We start from the raw sequence: 25,617 nt of genomic DNA, 5'->3' as shown, positions 1-25,617 counted from the left end.
TACGTAAGTACCTCCTTCATAGGCAAAAAATGCATCAAGAACACCTTGATAAAGCTTTAAACTCAGTTTCAGAACTCAGAAAAAGGATTTTAACTTGTTAACATTTCTTAAACATGAATAAAGAAATTTTCAACAATTCTGAAGAAAATGATTCAGAAGAAAAACAAATCCTAACTTATGTTGAGGATGAAGACGGCTTTCATGCAAACCTCTTAATAAAACAAGATCTTCTCTCTCGGGTCAAGAAAACAGATTTAAAAATAAAGAAAGAAAACATTTTCAAAAATGTTCCTTCTAAACTTAGTATTTTAAATCCGCTTAAAAGGAAAAATGAAATTTTCTACTTTGTTAGTACTAAAGAAATGTCTGTAGACATAAAAGACACAATAGGAGCTGTCTTTCTACCCCTTTTGACTAAAGAACAAATAAACAATAACTTAAAAAGTATTCCAGTTGAGATTAGATCAAAAGTAAGAATGGTCCATATCGGAGCTGTAAAAATTTTGATAAAATCCCAATTCCAAGCAGGAATAAATTCTCCCATAAAAATGGCCTTAATTGACAACAGAATTACTGACAGACAGGACTGCATCTTAGGTGCTGCTAGGGGAAACCTTGCATACCAAAAATTTATGTTTTCAGTCTATCCAAAATTTGCTCTAGATTTGAAATCTGCAAATATAGATAAAACTTTATCTTTTATACATCACTTTGAAAGAAGTGACCTTATGAACCCAGGTGATAAACCATTCACCATAACCTATCTCATAGGATATGCCCTGACCAATAGTCACCATAGCATAGACTACAAGAAAGACGAGTACATCGAACTTGATGATGTCTTTTCAGAAATAGGCCATGTCAAAGATAAACAGTTCTGCGACATAAATCCTCAAGAAAACTCTTGGGTTTTAAATATAGCTAGAAACAAAAAAGCTCTAGGAGAAACTCTTAGACCAAGAATTTCTATGGATTCACTCCATATAGGAGAAAGCTCAGAAAGAAAAGATAGTAACTTAATAAGAAACATGTCTTTAAAAATTGATAGTCTACGTCAGAATATCAAACAAATCTCTGAGGTAATAAATGAGTAATAAAATTGATTTTCCTCATTTTTATAAAAAAGGTAAAACAGTAAAAATCAAAACCCTTGACGACAATACTGAAAAGAAAGAATACGTTTTCTCTACTTCTGGAAAAGCTGGTATTCAAACAATTGTAAATCATTGCAATAATCTCAACCAGATCATTGCAAGATGTCTCTTAAAAACTTCGAAAATATGCCATTACCTTGGTATTTCAAAAGATATTTCTAAAGATATTTCTAAAAATAAAATACCTTTTAACCAATTTAAAAACGATTTAGCCATTTTGGTTAAAAATAATCTTGATAAAAATAATCTTGATAAAAATAATTTTGAAAAATTCTTCGAAGTTATTGAAAGACAAAATAAACTAACTATCAAGCTAACCCAGTCTATTGACAAACATTCTATTCTTTTAGAAAACTCTTTAAAAAACAACCATTTTGTTGAAGAAGTCGCCAAAAAGGCAAATATTGAAGGCACTCTTAAAGAAAACAACCTTAAGATCACTAATATACAAGAGCAGTTAAAACAACTGATAGGATGACCTCGATACCCGAGCTAAATAGATCAATCAACCTCCTTAATGAAAAAATAGATGGGCTGATTATAAACTTTGACTTAACGGCCATTAAATACGTAACCACTACACAGTTAGAAGTAGCATCTGCAAAAGTTATTGCAGACATTACTAAAGAGTTATCTGAAAAGATTGACTCTTGCCCTTGTAATAAAGACATTCTTGAACACGTCAAGAATATTCCCATCATAGAACAAAAAACCAAAACTGGAAAATATTCAGGTCTTAAGAAATACTCACCTCCCAATCCAAGTATTGGAAACCCTGACTTAGGAAGCTCAAAAGACTCCCAGAAAATCGATATTTTCAAAAAAGAGCAAAAATGAAAGAAACAATCTCTGAGAAACTTGAGAAATATTTCTTTAACCTTCAATATGAAGATTATGATAAGGCTGACCAAAAACTTATTAAGCTTTTATCTTTAGAAACTGAAGAATGCGAAGAATTGTATCAAAAAGAACCCAAACTTTTTGATCAATATTTTAGAATGACTAAAATAGATGAACCTGATACTGAATCAGAACAAGAAGATAATTTTAAGACTAATACAAAAACTGTAAAGTTCGAATATTCAGATATGGAAGATGATGAAGCAGAATCTTCTTATACAGCCGCTAGAAGAAGCAATAAAAAGAAATATGAGTTCAAAATGCCTGTCCACAATGGTATTCCAAATAGTGGTCAAGGATCCAATACGATCAATGTACTCAATATTGATTGTATCCAAGATCTAAAACTCAGAGAAAGAGTTGTAGAAAAATGGGTTACTGAGATTTCACTAATCTTACAGACAAACCCAGATGAATTTGAAAAAGCAAAAAATGTTCTACTACTTTTAGAACACAAAACTGATGGAATTGTGCAAAAATTCCTAAGAAACAATAATTGGAATGAAGAAATGCATGGTTCAGATCTTTTTGATAATATCATAAATGTCATATACACTACTTTCTTAGGTCTTGATTATATTTCTAATAAAGACTTCACCATTAATAAGAAAGTTGACATAGCAAGAGTTTCAATGATAAAACTCCAATTACATGATATTAGTCTTCTCGACAAATACACATGTATGTATGAATCATATCTGTATGATATTCCACAAAGAAGTGAATATGCGCAATGGATATCTGCTTACCTCATGAAAATTCCAATTATTGGAGAAACCTGTACAGACAGATGGAAAAAAGAAGTTACTGGAGAAATCCAGCAAACCAGTCTTTCTTATGCAACAAAAATTGCAAAAGAAGAAATTGATAGAATCTGTCAAGACAGATATAAACAACAAAAACTTAAAACAATAAGCAAAGATTGTTGTAGCATTCTCTCTGATTTCAAAAACTTTGATATTGGAAAGAAAAATTATAATAAGAAAAAGTATAAAAACAAAAAGAAATTCAAATCTTTTTGGAAAAAGAAAAGAAGAAAATTTTCACCAGGAAAATACTTCAAAAAACCTTCAAAAGAAACACCTAAGAAGACTACTTCCTGTCCGCAAGGAAAGAAAAAATGTAGGTGTTGGATCTGCAATGAAGAAGGACACTACGCCAATGAATGTCCAAATAGAAAAAAATACCCAGACAAAGTCAAGGTTTTACAAACCGCTAACAATGGGGGCTATGAAGCTCTTGAAGAAGAGTATGATGGTACACAACATGTTTTTATATATCATGTTGAGACAGAATCTTCATCAGACACTGATGAATACGAATCAACAACGGATGACTCAGACTAGTCCCATACAAACCCCACTTTTCAGAGAGGAGGAGATTAACCATTTTTGCGTAAACCTCCAGAAGATTGATGATTCCCTTATCATGAATCTTACTAATCCAAACTCTATCTATGTTTCTACTTTCCTTAACTTTAAAGGATATAAAAAATTTAGAGTACATTGTTTTGTAGACACATGTGCATCTTTATGTCTTGCAAGCAAATTCATCATTCCGGATGAACTCTGGGAAAACGCTCCCAAAGAAATTAGTGCCACTATTGCAAATGGTGAAACCATAAAAATTAATAAAGTTTGTAGAAACATTAATCTCGAACTTTCAGGAGAACATTTCAACGTTCCCACTATTTACCAACAAAATTCAGGAATTGATATCATAATTGGAAACAACTTCTGTCAAGTTTATGGACCATTCATACAATGGATAGATAGAATCGCCTTTCATCTTAATAATGATATGGTAATTATAAAAAAGGTTACAGAAGCCTATAACAAAGGAAAACCAGGTTTTCTTGAAACTCAAGAAAAAGGTTCTAAAGAAAAACAAATTCCAGGTACTAATATAACCCATGAAGGGATTAATAAAGAAAAGATTATTTCTATTCAAACTACCAGGTTCAAACAGATTGAAGATCTTCTTGAAAAAGTTTGTTCTGAAAATCCTATTGATCCAAATAAAACCAAAGGATGGATGAAAGCTTCAATTAAGCTTATTAATCCCAAGACGGTTATTAGAGAAAAACCTATGGTTTACTCTTTACAAGATAGAGAAGAATTTTCCAAACAAATCAAGGAATTACTTGATATGAGACTAATTATAGAATCAAAATCCCCTCATATGTCTCCTGCCTTTCTTGTCAATAAAGAAGCAGAGAAAAGAAGAGGAAAGAAGCGCATGGTTGTCAATTACAAAGCAATCAATGATGCAACTATTGGAGACTCACATAATCTTCCCAATATGCACGAACTCTTGACTCTTCTACGAGGAAAAAACATTTATTCAAGCTTCGACTGCAAGTCAGGTTTCTGGCAAGTTCTACTTGATGAAGAATCGCAGCTTCTCACTGCCTTCACATGTCCTGATGGACTCTTTCAATGGAAAGTACTACCCTTTGGGCTTAAACAAGCTCCTAGTATTTTTCAAAGACACATGCAGAACGCTCTTCGAGGCCTTGAAGGTTTCTGCACTGTATACGTTGATGACATCATGATCTTCAGCAAAAATGAACAAGAACACTATGTTCATGTCACACAGGTTCTCAGAACTATTTTAAAATATGGAATAATACTTTCAAAAAAGAAAGCTCATCTTTTCAAAACAAAAATCAATTTTTTGGGTTTAGAAATAAATGAAGGTACTCATTGTCCTCAAAAGCATATTCTTGAACATTTACATGACTTTCCAAATGTTTTAGAAGACAAAAAACAACTGCAAAGATTTCTTGGTGTTTTAACTTATGCTGAAACATATATTGAAAAACTTGCAGCCATGAGAAAACCTTTACAGGTAAAATTAAAAAAAGATGTCATCTGGAATTGGTCAAATGCTGATACAGACTACATCAAAAAGATAAAGAAAGTTTTAATCAATTTTCCAAAACTTTATCTTCCAAACATTGAAGACAGTTTAATTATTGAAACTGATGCTTCTGATGAATTTTGGGGAGGTGTTTTAAAAGCTAAAAACCCCAAAAACGAAGAACAAATTTGCAGGTACACCTCTGGCAGTTTCAAAGCAGCTGAGAAAAACTACCACAGCAATGAAAAAGAATTACTCGCTGTAAAAAGAGTTATTACAAAATTCTCTGTATATTTAACACCAGTAAATTTCCTGGTTCGTACAGATAATAAAAATTTTACTTATTTCCTCCGAACGAAGATTGCAGGAGATAACAAATTAGGCCGGCTAATACGATGGCAAGAGTGGTTCTCACGATATACTTTCGCTGTTGAACATCTCGCAGGAAACAAAAACGTACTGGCAGACTGCCTCACTCGTGACTTCAGGTATGCCTTACATCATCCATGATCTCACTCGCTCCTCTCGAGCCCTATAAAAGGATATGATCCTCATGACATATTTCCTCACAAAAAACTTCACCTACAAAAAAGTGAGGAGGAGATTAGAGAGAAAAGTAAACAAAAATTGAGTTTACAAAAATGGAAGACCTCAACATTTTGAGGATGAAGAAACAAATGCTCCTCATAGAGCTATCTGCAATTGAGCAGAAAATCAACTTGTATGAACAAGTAACAACGGTCACCAATGTACCGGAAAGCGAAAGCTCAAAAACAAAGGCTATTCCAGTGCAAACGGCACCTGGTAAAGAATCAACAAATCCGTTGAAAGCTGATGCTTTGCTAAAAAGCATAATAAAGGAGACAGCTACTCCTCTTCCTAATGGAAAAACTAGCTTATTGGTTGATCCCAATCCTTGTACTGAAGGAATCAGTCAAATGACAACTTTGTCACCCACTAACAAATCTGTGCAGGAGTTCACACCAGATTACAAAAAAGCTCTTAACAAAGAAGCTGAAAGATTTTATGTAATCTATAAAGGACCCCATGCCGGTGTTCATACTGACTGGGGAATTACAGAAACCTTCTGTAAAGTTGATAAAGTTACTTGCAAAAAATTCAGAAATGAAACATCTGCAAGATTAAGCCTTGCCACTTATCAAGACGATACAAGCAAGACTAACCAACCACTTCTTCGACCAAAAATTCAAAAAGTCAAAGAAGCCCACAGAGACCAAAGGTTTGACGTTCCAAATGACGTTCAACAAATGGTTAACTATCCTGAAATCTCTTTTGAAGATTTCAGAACAATCTGGAAGAAAGCAAGAGCTGCATGCCCAGAAGACCTTGTTCATGAAAAGTTTTTCACTACGGACAAGAAAACAAAAAGTCTGTTCAACTTTCTCGAAGGAGCAGATGCAAAATTAGTCTACCAAGCCTTTCAAGCTGGACTAATCGACAATATCTACCCAAGCTGCAACCTTCAAGAACTCAAATTCTTCCCAAGCAGCATGGTAGAATCCATTAAGAACTTTCGAAAGAAAGTACTTAAAGCAAAAGATAATCCGATCTACATCAGATGCATCTCTTCACTCCCAGAATGGATTCAAGAATCAACTCTTTCTCCATACCACTTTCTGGAAATTGGTCTTTCTAAAGCCAATAGAGAGATTGAACAATCTCAACCAATGGAAGATAAAGATCTACCTTTCACAGAAATTCTTCATCCTAACCGCATCAATGGTTTAAGAAGAATATCAGAAAAAATCATTGAAATTATCTCTGGTTCAAAAAAGAAGATTAATTATACCGATTCACATTGTATAATTACAAGCTGGAGTTACAACAACACCAGCCAAGAAGATCTTCGTCAAGCCTCCAAGTTTGGAGAAAAATTCATGAACAATAGCATGGAAGTATCCAATGCTACACGCCAACACTTCTGCCGACATGCAGAACAACTTTTCGAAGAACATCTTTGTCACTTTTGCGATTGCAAAGATTCGGAGACAAAGGAGGGACCCCCCTCTGAAGATGACAAATCCTCATCATCTTAAAGAAAGATGCTTCACGTGTCAAATGGCCCCACCACTCAAAATAATAATGCCTTTTCTCCATTATTAAAAGCTTTCCAGCTGTCCACAATAATGTAATCTTTAGTGGATAAAAACGTCATGCCTGACATAATAGGCAAGGATCAGACCCTCTCAATATATCTATAAATTGAGAGTTATGTTTTGGAGAAAAGACCATCGCAATAACGAGTGCAACAAAAACACTCTCTATCTTGTAAATTTTCAGTTCAATGTCTTGTGAGTAAAAATCTCCCTTAGAAGGGAGAGATGTAAAATATTATAGGAGTACTCCCATTTCGGGAGCTCTTTTATCAATAAATCTTTGTTTTGTTATACTTGAGTGTTCTTACAAAATAGAGTCATGAAACCTGTAAGTGACAGAGTGTCAGGTCGACGATGGTCAACAGTACCACAGGCATGAGGCCAACAGGGAAAGCAACCACATAGACCAATGATTGACACAGGCTGGCTTGAATAGTTTCTATCTATGTAAGTAATACTCCTACTACAAAACACTTATTGATTAATGAGTTTTCTCTTTACAATTTTTTGCATCTATTTCCTTCTAAACATACAAAATATACAAAACAAATTCCGTACACCAACACTGGTATCAGAGCCTTGTTAAAAGTGAGGAGGAGATTAGAGAGAAAAGTAAACAAAAATTGAGTTTACAAAAATGGAAGACCTCAACATTTTGAGGATGAAGAAACAAATGCTCCCTACTAGGGTCTCGTATGGTCACCATCTGACGCTCACAGTCGATCACAGCTCCAAACCGACTCAACCAATTCATGCCCACTATGACACAGACATCACCCATGGCTATCAGTACCATATCTATGGGAAACTCAACACCAAAAATATCTAGTACACATCCACAGAATACATCAGTGGCAAAAACCGCATGCTCGTCGGCTATAGAAACCCTCAGAGGTCGACTCCACACCTCTCACCTGACACTGATGTGACGACTAAAAGCTAAAGTCACGAAGGATCAACTCGCACCCGAGTCAAATAACACCAAAGTAGGTACAAAACTCACAAGAAAAGTACCTATATACAACACAGTGTAAGAAAAACAAATCTCAAATAACATGAATAAGGAAATACGTACCAGCCACGACATCAGGTGTTGCGCGGACCTCCTCCGATGTCAGCTGAAAAGCTCTCCTGCGAGCCTTCGGTGCCTCGACCTTGCCTGGTCGACTATCAGTATCTCGCAAAGGAGGAGGAGCGGAACCCTGGGCTGATCCCTGAATGAGCTGAGGGCATTCGACCTTCCGATGGCCGGTCTGGTTGTAGTGAAAGGAAACTGCAAACCCCTTGGGGAAATCCTTCGCCAGGTGCCCCTCTTTGCCACATTTGTAGCAAATCTCTGTCCGACACGATCCCTCGTGACTCTTGCCACACTTGCCACAAGTGCGGCCCTTCTGGCTCCCAACCCTCGTATCAGCAGGCTTTGCCCGCTTTGTCGCCGGCTGCAACTGCACTGGTCTCCGGTCTCTCCCCTGAGACTCCCCCTCCTCCCTAGCCTGTAACTCTAGCTCAATCTCCCTACGCCTGGTATTGGTCTGCAGCTCAGCCAATGTACGGTATGATGAGTTCGCCACGAACTCTCGTATATCCCTCCTCAGTATGCTCAGGTATCGGCTCACATGTGCCTGCTCAGTAGACACGTGCTCATGGAAAAACAACGCCCTTTCATGGAACATACTCGTGATTTCGGTCACAGTTTATGTCTTCTGCTTGAGAGACAAAAACTCTCGGGCCAACCGTTCCCTCTCCACCGGGGGAACATACTCATCTCGAAACAAATGTGTAAACCTCTCCCATGTCACTGCAGCATGATCTGTAGGAGTAAAGCTGGCAGTCACAAACTTCCACCAGTCCTTTGCTCCCAAGCGAAGCTGGTTCATCGTGAACCGGACTCTCAGGTTCTCTGGGCATGAACACGTGTAAAAACACCCCTCAATGTCGGAGATCCATCTCATAGCAGCAATCGGATCCTGTGTCCCATCAAACTCTGGTGGCTTCATGTTGCTGAACTCTCGAAACAACAACGACTCACCCCCTGTGGTCTTGAAGCAGCTAGGGCTGCGGTGGCTGCGGCAGCAGCAGCCTCAGTAACAGCAGCATAGCGCTCATCGAAGGTCTCGATCAATATGGTCTTAATAGACCCGAACATCTCTGGGATGGCCTCTCTGATGGCTGCACCCACCTCAGCATGGATGATCCTGCGGATCTCCTCGTCACTGGTACCACTGCTGCTCCCTGGGTTGTGGCTTGTACCCACCATAATGTCTCTGAAACACAACACGAAAATAATTATACATTCATTCGAGCATACTCACACTCAATTTCCCACCCCTACATGCTCCTTAGTATCCAGAAGATTCTTACTTGGGTTGCATACAGATCCGGTGCTTTCAGTAGTACGGTCCCAATACTACCTTCCACACCAACCTGTAGTCATCCCAAGTCCTCCTCCCAGGATCCTAATTCACGGTACTCTATCCCTCATGGATATCAAACTACTCTCTGGGTAGATTCCTCTATACTCATCTAGGTATCTCTCCTAGATCACTCAACACTCTCTAAAAGATTCTTGCTATGTCTCTTCTACTCAGTTCACAAAGAGAAAATAACATATAAGATCACTCAATAGCATACCCTAGGCTAAGGCATCATGAATCAGGCAACTATAGCTCTAATTTTTGATGTACCTAGCCTATCCTCTAGCATGCAACTCTAATATCTCGTAAATATCTCATAATACAAACAAGTAATGGTATTTTGGGAATCACCGTTCAGGCTCTAGCTGATGGTACACACTACTCCTCCTCCTTTTTCTCTTAAAAACTCTTTACTCGTTTTTAGAAAAATCATTTCTCTTTGAAATTTTTTCTAAAATCCTCAGTTTGAGTTCAGACATACCCGAAAGTACATCCGAATCCCTCAAACCAAGGCTTTGATACCAACTTGTAACACCGTAAATTTTCAAACATTTTTTTTCATTTTCAAAACCACATAAATCTCAATATCACATTCCAAAACCACAATTGTCAAATTGTGAAAAACACAAGTTTATAAATTTTTTGATAAATCCAGGATCCACAAAACATAAACACCATCTCGTGTGTGTACAATGAAGCCGGTGCCTTCCCGCGATCCTGAGAAGTACCAGAAACACATATCACATAACACGGTAAGCACAAAGCTTAGTTAGTTCCCCAAAATACCACACACATCTCATTAGCCTCTCTTCGCTATACTCGAATAAGACCCTCCAGTCAATGTGTCTCAGTGGGACCCTCCGGTCCCACAACTCGGTGGACCCTCCGGTCCTATCTCAGTAAAGCTCAGAATAATACACAACATAAATCACAAAGACATGATGCAGGATATCACAATACTCAATAATAGCATACAAGACCCTCCGGTCACACAATTTACCACTCAAGGTAAGTATAGTGAGAAGACTCACCTCGTAAGCAAACAAATAAACCTCCTACTCGAATCACCGGTCTAGCATCCGCCTAACACATACCATAATTATCTCTAATTAATAATCGATCCTCAAAGAAGCTAGGCTAAACCCTTTACAAACTCACAGAAGGATAAAAGAAAATTTGACCCCTCCATGGCCTCTATAGTGCAAAAATTGACCAAACCCAAAAAGTCAACAAAATTCAACTGCAGCGCGTACGCTAGGCGTACAGCCCCTTATGCTTGGCGTACTACCTCGCCATGCATGCAACGGGATCCTCGACCCTACGTTGCGCAAACTGGGATTACGCTCAACGTACATCCCATATTTGTTCTTACCACTCTCTTGGTCTTAATCCGTTAAGACCATAGCTCTACTCTCAGATCTGGACTTTCTAAAGGCTCATACTCCATAAAGTTCGTGACTTTAAGCCTTTGCATGGCTGAGAAAGTCCCAAACACAAAAACACTCACTCTTTACATCCAAAAATGTTCATATCTCATGCATGAGGTGGTTCGAACGTCCAAGATCTCATTTTTATGAATCCACACCCTTAAGAACACTCAAAGGGACAGATATTAGGTTCTGGAGTTCAACAACTCATAAAGCTTCAAGCTTTTGGACCAAAAACCCTAAAATGGACCATATTATGCACAAATCAAAAAGGATGAGAAAGCTCTAAACTTTATACCTTCAATTGATTCTCCAACTACAAAACAGCTCAGATCCAAAGCCTAGACTCCAACTCTACTCTCTTCAATGCTCCTTCTTCACTCCAAAAATCCCACAAGAACACTTAGAAGCTCACAAATGGACACTCAAGCGCAAGGGACGAAAATTAGGGTTTTGAGAGGGTTGAGATCTGGAAATGGTGGCCAGAAATGAGACCATCATGTTCCTTAAATAGGGACACACCCCCCAATTAGGGTTTTCACCCTGAGTCTAGTATGCCCAGCGTACCCTCTGGTACGCCCAGCGTACTAGGTGGCTCCGCATCCAAATCACGCACATGAGTACGCTAAGCGTACACACGCGTACGCCCGACATACTCATTTACCACCCTTTCTTCATTAAACGGCCAAACTTGACAATTACAATAAGATAAGAGTTTATAAGTTATACCTGGTCTTCGGATGTTACAAAACCCCTTCTAGATCCCAGATCTGAAAGGTAAGTCACTTGGGATGTCCATTTCCCTATGATTAAGCTTCTTGGACCAAAACCCTCATAAAATAGAAATAAGGAGATTATTCACTATTATGCTATTTTAATTCTTAGCTATTCATATTCGCTATTCATAATGAATATTAATATATTAAAGAATAGAAAGCCAAGTTAGAGACTTGATTACCCGAAAATGATGAGGATGGAAGGAAGTCTCTGGATCTACTATCTTCTCCTTGAACCTTCTAGCTCCTTCTTCTTCTTCTTCAAGCTTCAAGAACACACAAGGATCACTCAAAATAGCTCACAAGCTCACACAAAGCTCTAGGGTTTTGTGGATTACGGTTTGGGACTTGGAGGCTGGAAATGAGGCCATAAGGTGGGGATTAAGATACTTAAATAGGGTGCAAAACCCCGAAATTAGGGTTTCACTCTGGCAGACCTACTCGCCGAGTTGAGGGCTCTCAACTCGTCGAGTAGATTGCTTAAAACCTCGTGTCCAATCTCGTTCCTACTCGACGAGTCTGGGGCTCCCAACTCGTCGAGTAGCGCTACTAAAATGAATAAATTATAAATAAATGTGTACCAGGAATCAGGCGTTACAATTCTCCCCCACTCGATTTAGACTTCGTCCTCGAAGTCAGCTGCATCTGGAAACAACTCCGGATAGTGCTCCCTCATCTCCTCCTCGGGCTCCCAAGTCCACTCTGAACCTCTGCGGTGCTGCCACTGTACCTTCACCAGCTCAACCCTCTTGTTCCTCAGCTCCTTCGTCTTCTTATCGAGAATAGCTATCGGTCTTTCGATGTAATTCAGGCTGTCGTCAACCTGAATGTCTTCTAGAGGCACAACCGCTGAGTCATCCACTAGGCACTTTCGTAGCTGGGAAACGTGGATAGTGTTGTGGATCTGGCTGAGCTCTGTTGGAAGATCCAATCGGTACGCCACCTTGCCCACCCGGGCTATAACCCTGAAAGGGCCGATATACCTGGGGCCCAACTTCCCCGTTTCTGGAACCAGATGACACCTTTGCAAGGTGACACCTTCAGGAGGACCATGTCGCCCACCTGAAACTCCAGGTCCGAAGGTCGCTTGTCGGCATAGCTCTTCTGTAGACTCTGAGCAGTCTGGAGCATGCTCCGGACCTACTGGATCCGCTCTGTAATCTTGAGTACTACCTCAGTACTCCCCATGACTCTCTGACCGACCTCGCCCCAACAGATTGGGGTCCTACACTTCCTCCCGTAGAGCGTCTCGAAGGGAGGTCGGTCTATGTTGGCGTGGTAGCTATTGTTATACGAAAATTCCGCTAACAGAAGATACGTAACCTAACTACCACCAAAATCCAAAACACATGCGCGTAGCATGTTCTCGAGAGTCTGAATCGTCCTCTCGCTCTGTCATTTGTCTCAAACTTTTATGAGTTTTCTTATGTGAGTTTTTCAACAGTGTTATTATTTTTTAAGTATGTTTTATTCGAACATATAAATCTACTAAAATTATTAATCTATCTCTCTCTCTCTCTCTCTCTCTATATATATATATATATATATATATATATATATATATATATATATATATATATATATATATATATATATAGAGAGAGAGAGTTATTTATTTAAATATTTTTTATAATTAAGTAAATGAATATAATTTTAATGCTATAAACTTTGAATTACTTATCTAATTTATTTTAATTTTTATATAGATATAGTGTTAAATACAAAATCTAGTGATTTGGGAACCCAACCCTCATTGTGACTTTCTAACTTTGATCGAGTATTTGTTTCTTTTCTTCACAAATGAGAGAAAAATCTCTCTCTCTCTCTCTCTCTCTCTCTCTCTCTCTCTCTCTCTCTCTCTCTCTCTCTCTCTCTCTCTCTCTCTCTCTCTCTCTCTCTCTCTCTCTCTCTCTCTCTCTCTCCTTAAAAAGCCATTTTCTAACCTTAAAAAGGTGCAACTCACAATGAAATACCCTTTTCTAACCTTAGAGAGGTGTTTGGTTATGTGGCCATCTCTAGCAACTCGCCAATGCTTAACAATCCTCCCATTCACTCCATATAAAGCCTTTATTAATTACAAGAGGCTTGAAGCCATACATATTACATAGGTCTCACGAGAAATGCTTGCTCTCTCACAAAGCTACTCCCTATATAAATTGAATCATGAATCCCAACCCAAAAGTGGCTGCATCCTATCCATAAACGGATACAACTCCATCTCACGGGCTATTCTTTCATTGACACAACGATCCACCACTACGCATAAATGCAAATTTATTCATTTACTCATCCCCTTGGACATATATATTGCAACCCACCATCAACGACATGGTCATAAAATTATCAAAGCCAGTCTCATCAAGCGAAATGGGGAACTTGATGAGAGAATTAGGGTTGTGGGTTGTAGCCGCGTCCTTCTTATGGTTAACAGCGAAAGGTTACACACAAGTTGACAGACAAGTTCCTTGTTTCTTCATTTTTGGCGACTCTTTGGTTGACAACGGAAACAATAATCGGCTTGTCACGCTTGCTAGAGCCAACTATCGACCGTATGGCATCGATTTCCCTCTGGGTGCCAGTGGCCGGTTTACAAATGGCAGAACCTTCGTTGATGCATTGGGTAAGTATGCCTGTCACTCCCAGCTGTAATATTCTACTACAGCCTCTAGGATTTGGGGTTGTGTATAAGTTAGTTTGTTGTTTTAAAAAGAAGTAATATCCGTGGTATATTCTTTAAGATGCATTCAAAATCATGATATCAAAAGATATGGCTTTGTTGCAGCTCAACTTCTAGGATTTCGAACCAACATCCCGCCCTATGCAAGAACGCGTGGTCGTGCAATACTTGAAGGACTGAATTTCGCATCTGGAGCTGCTGGTATCCGTGAAGAAACCGGAAATAATCTTGTAATTAATTAAGCCACATTCTTTTGCATTCACATTTTCGTTTAAATTTAAAAAACAAACGGTATACGCTTTAATAAACTTATGAACAAATTTTGAACTATATATACGTGAATATATATGTATATATTATAGGGAGATCATATCTCAATGAACCAGCAAGTACGCAACTTTGGGAGCACAGTGCAACAGATGGGGCGTTACTTCAGGGGGGATGTTAATGCTGTGGGAAGTTACCTCGGCAAATGTATTTTCTACTCTGGAATGGGAAGTAATGACTATCTCAATAACTACTTCATGCATGATTTCTACAATACTGGATCACAGTTCACCGCACAAGCTTATGCAGATGCACTCATTCATGATTATTCTGTTCAGCTTTCAGTAAGTATTTTCTGCATGCTGTTTACAAAAGTACCACTCCGATCGATCCCATCATTACAAACTCAATTTACTCAGATTCCTATTACATTAATTCTATCACATACATTAATACACGGTTAAACTATTCTCAGGCTTTGTACAATTTGGGTGCACGTAAAGTGATAGTAACTGCTGTTGGGCAAGTTGGATGTATACCATATCAGCTAGCCAGGTATAATGGTACCAACAACAGGTGCAATGAAGACATAAACAATGCTATCCTATTATTTAATTCAGGCCTAAGAAAACTTGTAGATCGCTTCAATAAGGGTGAGCTTCAAGGAGCAAAGTTTGTGTTCTTGGATTCATATCAAGCCACTAAAGATCTTATACTCAATGCTCAATCATATGGTACCCCTCCAAACATTCTACTCTTTTCCACAATTGATGATTAGAATCTGATTCCATGAGCAATATTGCATTTAAAAAGATGACTAAACACTTTTTTTTTTTTTAAATATTGTACATAATTTAGGATTCGATGTAGTTGATAAGGGATGTTGTGGAGTTGGAAGAAACAATGGGCAGGTGACATGTCTTCCTCTTCAACAAACTTGTAGGGACCGCTCAAAGTACATATTCTGGGATGCCTTTCATCCGACTGAAGCTGCAAATATCGTGACTGCAAAATTATCGTACTCATCAAAATCCTGCACTTATCCCATTAATATTCAACAACTGGCATCACTGTGATGATCTTCAAATTTTATTTCTTACAGAAGTTGAATGCCTTAATCCAATGTTGGTCTCGTTCAAACATGTACTCCTATTTCCAGTTTGAAATTTCAAGTGTGATGACTTTCATCTAGTTATTTAAACAGAATCGTTTCCACTATTACAGCTATACCAAAAAAACATGCATTTTGAAAAAGGCCATCGTTTAATTGTCAAAATACACTACAAAAAATAGAGATTCTTGTTAATAGCCGTTACAACTTGGAAGTTGCTACTGGCAGTTACAAGATGGGAGTTGATGTTGTTATTTTTCCAAGAGTTGTATCTACCTTGGGGGGGGGGGGGGGGGGGGGGTTACTAACAAGAATCGTTTCCACTATTACAGCTATATCAAAAAAACATGCATTTGGAAAGGGAGCTGATCCGTGCACAACTTTTTTTTGGCCATCCACAACAAATTTTTATAAATTGACAAATTTACCCTTTTCTTTATTTTATCAAACTTTATATTTTACCCCCTCCAACTAAATTAATACTCCCTCCGTCCCAATATTATTGTCCACAGACAAAAAACACACAGATTAAGAAAAACATTAATTACCACTAACTTTATATAATAAAATGACAGTTTTGCCATTACTTTGCATTTAATGTTGCATTAAATGCTTAGTTGGTTAAGTAATAATGAGGGGTATTTTGGTAAAAATGTTATTTATTTTTAGAAGTAGACTATTAATTTGGGACAAACCAAAAAGGAAAGATGGACTATAATTTTGGGACGGAAGGAGTATATTTCTTCTACCATGTATATAACTTCTTTCCAAAATTTCGTTTCACTGTTTCATTTATTTTACTACATTAGTATACTTATTGGACGTAATATATGTTTAACTTAAAATTATGCTAGAAACCCTCATTTTTTTTTTCAAATAAAAAAGTGTATTATATAATATCTAAAACAATCTTTAATAATAACTTCTAAAATAAAGAGATTATTTATATCAGCAAACTTTTTACCAAACAAATTATCAAACAACCATCCAAAATAAAAAACCAAATAACTATCCAAATAAAAAAAAAACTATGACGAATTAAAAAAGAACCGTCTAAATCAAAGGTATCTAATGGATATACATTTAAATCAATTAAGCTATTTTCATCATCCACTTTATTGCGGCTTTGTGATGGCTCTACCAACTCAAATCTTGAAGGATCTCGTGTTGTGGAAGTTATTCATCTTTTCTTTTTTGATTTTGGAGGTCTTCCTTTTGGTCATTGAATCACGGACTCAAAAACGGTGACAAATTGGTTCACAAGTTTTGTAATCACTGAAAGAGCATGTTCTTTCTTATTTAAGGGCCACCTTTGATACGTTGAGCGCAACTCATTAAGCAACTCATCGAATCGATCGATGCCTTCACCATGCAAATCATTTTGTACATTTAACGATAACGTATCAATCCTCCAATGAGGGTGGATTAAATCCATCAAACGAGATGCGGTAGTTTTTTTTTCTTTTATTTGCAATACCTCGTATATCTCGATATGAACCGCTCCTGTCACATTGCAAAATCACGTGCTTGTCTTTTCTTGAACCACGAATAGATATCCCATATCCTTTAGAATAATAAAATTCTCGAACACTTTTTAATAAATCTTCACACGAGTCAAATTTTGAAGTAGTTAAATAGTCTTTTTCATTCAATTTCATTTATTCAACAAATCTGGAAGTTGAAATCAATATTCTACATTAGCTAATCAACAAAAACAAAGTGTCAAAACAATAATATGGAACGGTGTAATATAACAATTCAATACACATATATATCTTATTGTTGAGCACGTGATATTCATATAAGAAATACAATATGCAAAACAGTGTAAATCCACTCAAATTGAATATCATAAAGCTTCGTCTATTAAAAAAAGATGTATAATATTGATGATAATTGCATAGAGCACCACAAGAGACGAACCCACTGATCGATGATAATTCCATAAAATTTAGAAAACAACCGTAGACTATTTTTTTTGGAGTTTTGTTTGTACCTTTGCCGGAAGTGATTACAGAACAGTGGGACACCGGTGGAGCAAGCCGTCAATGGCGACGAATAAGACGGCGGTGGAACAATCCGGCGACGATTGGCGGTCGTGGAGGCTAGAGATGGCAGAATCAATTGTGGGATTGAATTGTCGTGTGTGGAGTCGTTTGTCTAATACTTAGGTAGGGGTTTTTTTAGACGATTTGAGGGGAAGGGGGTAAAGTGTAAAATATAAAAAAGGGTAAATTTGTCAATTTATATAAGATTGTTGTGGATGGCCAAAAATCGTTGTGTACAAATCAGCTCCCATTTAGAAAAAAGACCAAATGTCCTGTTATTTTAGGTATCATATGACCACATTCACATTTAGTGGCCATAGAAATTGTAAAAGTGTGGCCATATCATAAAAATATGGTTGAAAGGTACCAACAATTCTTGTTGTAATCAAGCATTTCGTCCATTAAGTATGGCTATAAACTCTTTTTAGACGTGTCTTTTGAGAATGACTTCTATTATTTAATCACAAAAACAGATTGTTTAGTGAGTGTTTTGTCACATCGATTTAAAAAAAACGGGAAAAAGTATTGTAATCAAGCATTATGTTATTTAAGTGTGGTCATAAACAATTTGCAGACACACAAACGTTTTTTTGATTGTGACCATTGCTCATCCAACGAACACATGAGCTTCTTGTTAGTGAGACCGTAGCTATTAGTTAGCAACTTCAGTTGCGGAGCATAAACTTTTAATTTGGGTTGACCAAAAGTATAATATGTATAAAATTTGGACAACAAGGGCGGGCGAGAGCCTAAATTATATATATTTAGGCGTATTATACATTAATTTTAATAGGTATTTATACTTCTAACCAAAAAACCAGTGGAGGTCACAACCCCTTTTGGAAAAAGTGTTTAGTGGTTTTTTCGTCACAATGGTTTAAGAAAAACATGACAAAAGTGTTATTATTGTTAGACATATAATCTTCTACTTATTGTATTTGTTTTATTTTTTGTGTGGCCCATTGTATTTAGCCCACAATGTTTTAGCATAGCCTAATTTTTATATCATGTATATATTTGGTGATGGAATACAATGATCGTTCATGGGAAAATATGGTGCCTAACATGGTATCGGACTAATCTCTTTAAACCCTAGTCGATCCTCAGGGCAGCGGTCTTTCTTTTCTTCTCATCTCGACTTGTATCTCTTCTCCATCATGACTGGCTCAGAAGCCTCTTCCAAAACCAAACCTACTGATAAAATCTTTGGCATCACAAACATAAAGTCATATGTCCCTTTTCTACTTTATCTTCATCGCATGAATTATGATTCATGGAAAGAATTATTCAAGACACATTGCATTGGGTATTCTGTCTGTGGTCATCTTGATGGTTCGTCTTTCAAAGTCAATGAACCTCGGTGGGAAGAAGTCGATAATATTGTCAAACAATGGATGTATAGCACTCTCACTCAGCCTCTCCTTCAAACCATTCTCAAACCTGATGCTACAGCAGTCGAAGTCTGGAAGTCTATTGAAGCTCTTTTCCTTGAAAACAAAGAATCCAAAGCCATGGAACTTTATGATGAACTTCGTTCCATTACTATTGATGACTCAACGATCGCTCAATATTGCACTCGTATAAAGTCAATTGCTGATATTCTTGCTAACATCGGAACCCCAGTTCCCGAACGTAATCTTTTAATCTATGCCATTATTGGCCTCTCTCCAAAGTTTGTTCATGTGGTTACCACCATTCTACATCAGAAACCATTCCCGACCTTTCTTGAAATGCGGTCGATGCTAACACTTGAAGAACGTTCCATGCTAAAGGAACAAAATCGTGTTGTACCTTCCATTCATCAAGATCATGCTTCAGCCCCTACTATCCTAAATACCACGCATGAAAACCGCCATCAAAAAAATCGGCCTCCAAATAATCACCGAGGCACTTCCTTTAATGGTAGGGGTGGTTGTCGGAACTCCAGAGGAGGCGGCAGGAGCGGTCGTTCCGGCAGAGGTCGAACTGGTGGTGTCGGCGGGAACTTTGGATCGTCTTATACTCTTGCTGGTAATAGCGGCTAGGGGATTTGGAACCCTTGGCCAGGTGGAGCGTCTTCCAATTAGCGACCCAACAACAATGTTGTTGGGCTTTTACCTCCTCCTCACACATTTTAGGCTAACTCCTGAAGGGTCTAAGTTATGGTTTGGGCTAGGCTAATTGATGTATAGGTCTTATTGTGTTTGGAGTCTTGTAGTTGAAGTGTGTTGGTGAGTTTACGGCCAGAGTTTGTTTACGGCCGTAAACCTGTTTACGGCCAAGTCTTTTCCCTTATATATAGGGTGTGTCTGAGTCTGTTAGTTGTTGATGATCCACTGAGTTTACGGTCATTGTGTCCAAGTTGTACTAGACGTTTTTCTGATATAAACGTGTGCAAGCTTTGGTTTAATCTTCTTCTACTCCATTCTTATCTTGTTTGATTGTTAGATTGCTTGATCACTGGTTAAGATCCTGTTTTTAGGACCTTACAATTGGTATCAGAGCAAATCCGATGTCAAATCATCTTTCAATCAAGTTTTCGGTCAAAGGAGCTTAGTTTTATCATTGTTCAAGACTTGATTTGGTGTTTTCGTAGAAAAGGGAATCAGACCTGCTATAACTGCGAGTTTTCATCAAGATCTGTGTGTTTACGGTCAAGAGTTCACGACCGTAAACTTTGATTTTCAACCGTAAACTTCTTTTTACGGCTGTAAACGTGCAAAACTCCTCAACCGAAAACTCCAACCGTAAACTCCTCAACCGTAAACTCCAACCGTAAATTCCAAACCGTAAACTCCTCAACCGTAAACTCCAACCGTAAATTCCAAACTGTAAACCTCAACCGTAAAGATTGACCGGAAACATCAACCGAAAACCTGACCATAAACTCCTGTTTACGGCCGTAATCGTGTGACGGCAAACTGTTTGTTTGACATTTTAGTTTATCTTTCAAGTCATTTTCAATTAAAAAATTAAAAAAAATTAAAAAAGTAAAAAAAAAAACAAAAATGGATTCTCAAGGCCAAGCACTTCATCATGAATTGGATTCCATCATGGGAACAACCACCCGCATTCCACTATTATTGTCTGCAAAAGGATTCCTAGAATGGAAATACAGGATCGAGAAATACATCAAAATGAAAGATTTTAAGGTTTGACGAAGCATTCTCAAAGGACCAGTCAGAGTCACTACTAATCTTCCGAATGGACAAATAATTGACAAATTGTATGCTGATTACACCGATGAAGATTTCGAAAAGGTTGAAGAACAGGAAAGGGCACTGGCTAGTTTGACTATGGCTTTATCTCCCGATATTGCTCAAGGCTTCAGAGAATACACTTCAGCCAAAGCACTGTGGGAAACTTTAATTGAGGTCTACGAGGGAAATGAAGATATGAAAGAGAGCCATCAGGATATGTTAAGACACAAGTTCAATATGTTCAATTATATCCTTGGAGAAACTCTGGAAGCTCAGTTGCAGCGATTTACTACACTCACTACTGAGATGAGTATAGCTAGGATTTACTTGACTAAGTCTGAGATAAACAAAAAGTTGTTGAATTCACTTCCGAAGTCGTTTGATATGAATGTGTCTGTCATCAAGAAGACAAAAGATCTCAATCGTCTCAGTCTTGCTGAAACAATAGCAATCATCAAAGCCTGTGATCTTGATGATAAACAACGAGAGATTAATCATGTGAATTCCTACTCGACTACAAATCTTTGGATTTCTTCAAATAATGCCTTTTCATCTTTTACCTCCTCTCTAAGTCAAGCTTTTGCTGTTCAACAACCTCAGAATCAAACCTTTATTACTCCATCAGTTGCACCATTTGTAGCTTCATCATCTATGTCTCATCCACAAAGTCAGTCTTTCGTTGTTCCACAAGCTATTTCCTACTCCAATGCACCAGTTATGGGTCCTGCTCCCAATTACAAAGAAAACGATGAAAACTTTGCTCTTTCCACTGGACTTGTCAATTGCTACAATGCTTTTGTAGTTGGAGAGCTTCCACCTCAACTCTCATTTGCTTACTTGGATCAAATTCATCCAGAGGATGTGGAAGAAATGGATATTACTTGGCAGATAGCAATGGCAGTGTTCAGGACAAAGCAATTTGCTAAGAATACGGGAAAGAATAATTGGGGAATGAATGCAGAAAAGAAGGTAGGGTTTAACAAGGGAAAGTTGTGTTGCTACAACTGTCACGAGCCGGGTCATTTTGCTCGTGAGTGTCCTAAACCAGACAGAAGGGTAAGTAGTGATTGAACAATGGTTCCAGTGGGAAATAGTCGCGGAAGTGCTGCTGTCAACAGTGAGACTGCTAATCTAGCAGTGGATGCTCAGTCCTTTGACTGGGAGGACCAGATTCAGGCACTGAATATTTCAGGACCTGAAAATGCTCACTTGGCTCAAATCAATGATACTCATGTGGAAGAAGCTGAAGTTGATCCTGAAGAACAGATGATGGAGTTGCAGTTTTCCTTTATGGTATCTTCTACTTCAAAACCTGAAAAGAAAGAGGTAAGTCAGTCTTCTTGTTCTCAAACATGCATTGATAATGTTAAAAATCTTCTTGAGCATATAGAATTATTACGTAAAGAGAACGAGGACTTGAAATATGAAAGGTATCAACTTAGGAAAGGACAGAAACCCATGAAGGCTGAATTAGAAACAAAAACCAAAGACTTTAGAAAACTTCAGGAAGAGTATAACAATAAGAGTGCGAGTTATAGATATGTGACTGAACAACTCGTTGAGGTAACTGCTGAGCTTGACACATTGAAAAACAAATTTGAAAATGCAGATTTTTCTTTTAGAAAATTTGATGTGTCAAGTGAAGTAGTTACATCCATGATAGAACATAATTTTCAATTCAAGGAGAAACAGCAAAAGGGTTTAGGATATGACAAAGTGCCTCCTCCTTATAATCATAATTATCAGTTTAAGCCATTGACTAAAGAAGAGATGGACAGAGAACCATTTCTTAAATATGGATTTGTGTCAAGAGGTAGTATTAATGTTGAAAATACTAATGTTTCTACTTCCCATGCAGATCAATCTTTAAGTCAATCAAAGCAAGAAGCTGAAGGATGTGTTTCTGAAAACAAAAAAGTTTCTGAATTTGCTGTTTCTGTTTCAAATAATAACACTTTTGTTTCTGATGTTAAAAACAATGATACATCTTGTGATACTTCTGCATCGGATCGTGTTGATTTCAATTTTTTTGACATATTTGATGATTTGTTTGATAATCCTGATGTTCCTGTTTCAAGCACATCCACTTCACCAATCACACAACCAGATTCACCCTCACCTATCACACAATCTGATTCTTGCACATGTTCTTGTGAAAAAAGTAAGGGTGTCAGTGAAGAAAGTAAATCAGACAAAGGCAGTACCAGTTACAATAATAATAAGCGAATTTCTTTTAAATGTGGTACTGCCGGTCACATCGCTAGGAATTGTCCTAATAGGGTATTTGTGCATTTTTCGTCTCAAAGAGGAGAGAACGAGTCTCGAGGAAGATCTTTAACTAGAAAGTCCTCGAGATCTCGTCCTCGAGATGATGATTGGAAGGCTAATCAAAACAAGAAAAGGGTAGTTTTTTAAAAGAACAAATAAGTTTTCAATAACAAAGTCACAAACAGTTTGCCAAAATCGAGCATGGCTAAGCCAAGGTCGGTTTCGTCAAATAGTGGATCTGGATCTTCAACCACTTCTGGTAGAAAATCCAAATGCTCAAAGCAAACTGAGAACAAAAATGCTTCAAAATCACCCATGATTTTTAAGAAACCTAAATACCAGTGGGTGCCCAAATTAACTTCCAACCTATCATTGTCATCCTCTGAAAGTGTTTTACATGATGATTCAAAAACCAAAAGTTCAAAGAATAAATATGTGATTGTAAAGGGTCAACCCAGGAAAGTAATGACCTGGGTCCCAAAATCTAAATGATCTCGCTCATCTTGCAGGGACAGTTGCGGAGGAATGTCTTCAGACCTTGGTATGTCGACAGCGGCTGCTCTCGGCATATGACAGGAGATATCTCCCAATTAAACGACATTCAAACTTTTAATGGGGGTTCGTTTCCTTTGCGGGCGGAGAAGGCAGAAAAATCACTCAGAGAGGAACTGTGACAAACGGAGTGCTGAGTTTTGAGAACGTCAACTATGCTCCCGAGTTAAAGCACAGCTTGTTGAGCGTCTCTCAGATTTGCGACAAGGGTTATTCAACGCATTTTACTGATAAAGAGTGTCTGATCTTAAAGTCAGGCATTGTTATCCCGGATGAGTGGATTCTTGTTAAATCAAAGCGGGATGGAAATGTATACATCATTGACATGAATAACAACATTCCTGAGCAAGTCACCTGCCTCTTTTCAAAAGTCTCAGAACAAAATGCTATGATGTGGCACCGACGACTCGGTCATGCGAACGCTAAGAATCTGAATCGTCTTGCTAAAAATGAAATGGTGTGTGGCCTGCCTGTAAGAGACTTCATAACATTTGAAAAGTGTGTGTCATGTGACCAAGGAAAACATCATAGAAAACCACACCTGCCAAAACAGCTCAATTCAATCAGCCAGGTGCTCCAATTATTGCACATGGACTTATTTGGTCCGGTCAATGTCCTAAGCATCAACAGGAATTCATACTATCTAGTTGTGATCGATGACTTCTCGCGTTTCACGTGGGTTTTCTTCTCATCCAACAAAGCTGGGGTATCTGATGTGATCAAGAAGTTCATCGTAATGATAGAGAACCAAACCAAACCAATAACCGGGTGAAGGCGCTTCGTACTGATAATGGAACAGAATTCAAGAATGTGGTTCTTGATCACTTTTGCGCAGAAAAGGGAATTGTACGTCAATATAGTTCAGTTCGCATGCCTCAGCAAAACGGTGTTGCTGAACGGAGGAATCGAACGCTGCAAGGACGATGCTTTGTGACTCAAAGTTACCAGTTTTCTTTTGGGCTGAGGCGATCAACACTACTTGCTATGTTCAGAATTGTGTTTTGATCAACAAAGCCCAGATGAAGACTCCGTATGAAATTCTATATGGTCACAAGCCATCTGTTAGCCATTTCTGCGTATTTGGCTGCCCTTGTACCCTTCTTCACCTGGAGTCCAACCCGAAGTTCAATGTCAAAGCTGATGACTGCTATTTTGTGGGGTATGCTGTTCGCACTGCATACAGGGTCTACAACAAAAGAACAAAGCCAATTGTAGAATCCTTCGATGTGCGCTGGTTGGAGGAGAATGAAATAGATGCTAGAGTGGGTCATGATTGGTTGTTTGATTACACATCTTTGTTCAAATCGTTCAATGTGTGTTCAGATAATTTATCTGGTTCTACTTCTGGTTCGAAGACTGTACCTGGAGATGAAGACAAAGAAGTTGTTTACAGACCGCCGATAGTATCTTCTGCAATTCCTACGGTGGATTCATATGTTCCAATTACTTGTCCAGAATCTCCAAGTCATCAACACGCTCCAGATGCTGATGCCACTCCTCTTACTCCTGATGAAAGAGAGTTCATGTCCCGAGATGCTTCCGTTGTTACTCAAACTTTTATGGAACATCTCTTTCCTGAGCAAATTGCAAATGAGTTTGTGGCATATCCTACTAATGAGACAGTTTCGCCTGAAGTGGATCATTCGGCAAATGATGGAGTTATCAACATTCACAATCTTCCTGTTTCACTCAATGACATCAGCCAGGAGATACCTTCACGCATTCAACGCGATCATCCGATCGATAATGTTATTGGCCAGCTGGATGATGGTGTTAGAACAAGAAGCCAGAGTGGAGATGTTAATACATGTCTCTATTCTTGCTTTATCTCTCAAATAGAGCCAAATAACGTTGAAATGGCTTTG

General features: G+C 38.0%; 2 protein-coding genes across 2 annotated transcripts; both read left to right on the top strand.

Moving 5' to 3' along the window:
* Nucleotides 1-13,913: 13,913 nt before the first annotated feature.
* On the top strand, nucleotides 13,914-15,812 carry LOC145108628 (GDSL-like Lipase/Acylhydrolase superfamily protein). The gene is made up of 5 exons (XM_079045679.1): nucleotides 13,914-14,270; nucleotides 14,433-14,557; nucleotides 14,690-14,938; nucleotides 15,070-15,328; nucleotides 15,453-15,812. The coding sequence occupies exons 1-5, from the start codon at nucleotides 13,979-13,981 to the stop codon at nucleotides 15,668-15,670; spliced, it is 1,143 nt and encodes a 380-aa protein (XP_078901805.1). The 5' UTR covers nucleotides 13,914-13,978; the 3' UTR covers nucleotides 15,671-15,812.
* A 3,098-nt stretch (nucleotides 15,813-18,910) lies between these two features.
* On the top strand, nucleotides 18,911-19,777 carry LOC145106212 (uncharacterized). The gene has a single exon (XM_079043229.1). The coding sequence runs from the start codon at nucleotides 18,911-18,913 to the stop codon at nucleotides 19,775-19,777; it is 867 nt and encodes a 288-aa protein (XP_078899355.1).
* Nucleotides 19,778-25,617: the final 5,840 nt, after the last annotated feature.

This window comes from Lactuca virosa, chromosome 4 (assembly GCF_052849685.1).
Source record: "Lactuca virosa cultivar CGN04683 chromosome 4, Lactuca_virosa_CGN04683_v6, whole genome shotgun sequence".
Classification (NCBI taxonomy): domain Eukaryota; kingdom Viridiplantae; phylum Streptophyta; class Magnoliopsida; order Asterales; family Asteraceae; genus Lactuca; species Lactuca virosa.
The sequence above is the reverse complement of the archived record's forward strand: the minus strand, read 5'-3'. Positions and strand labels throughout refer to the sequence as shown.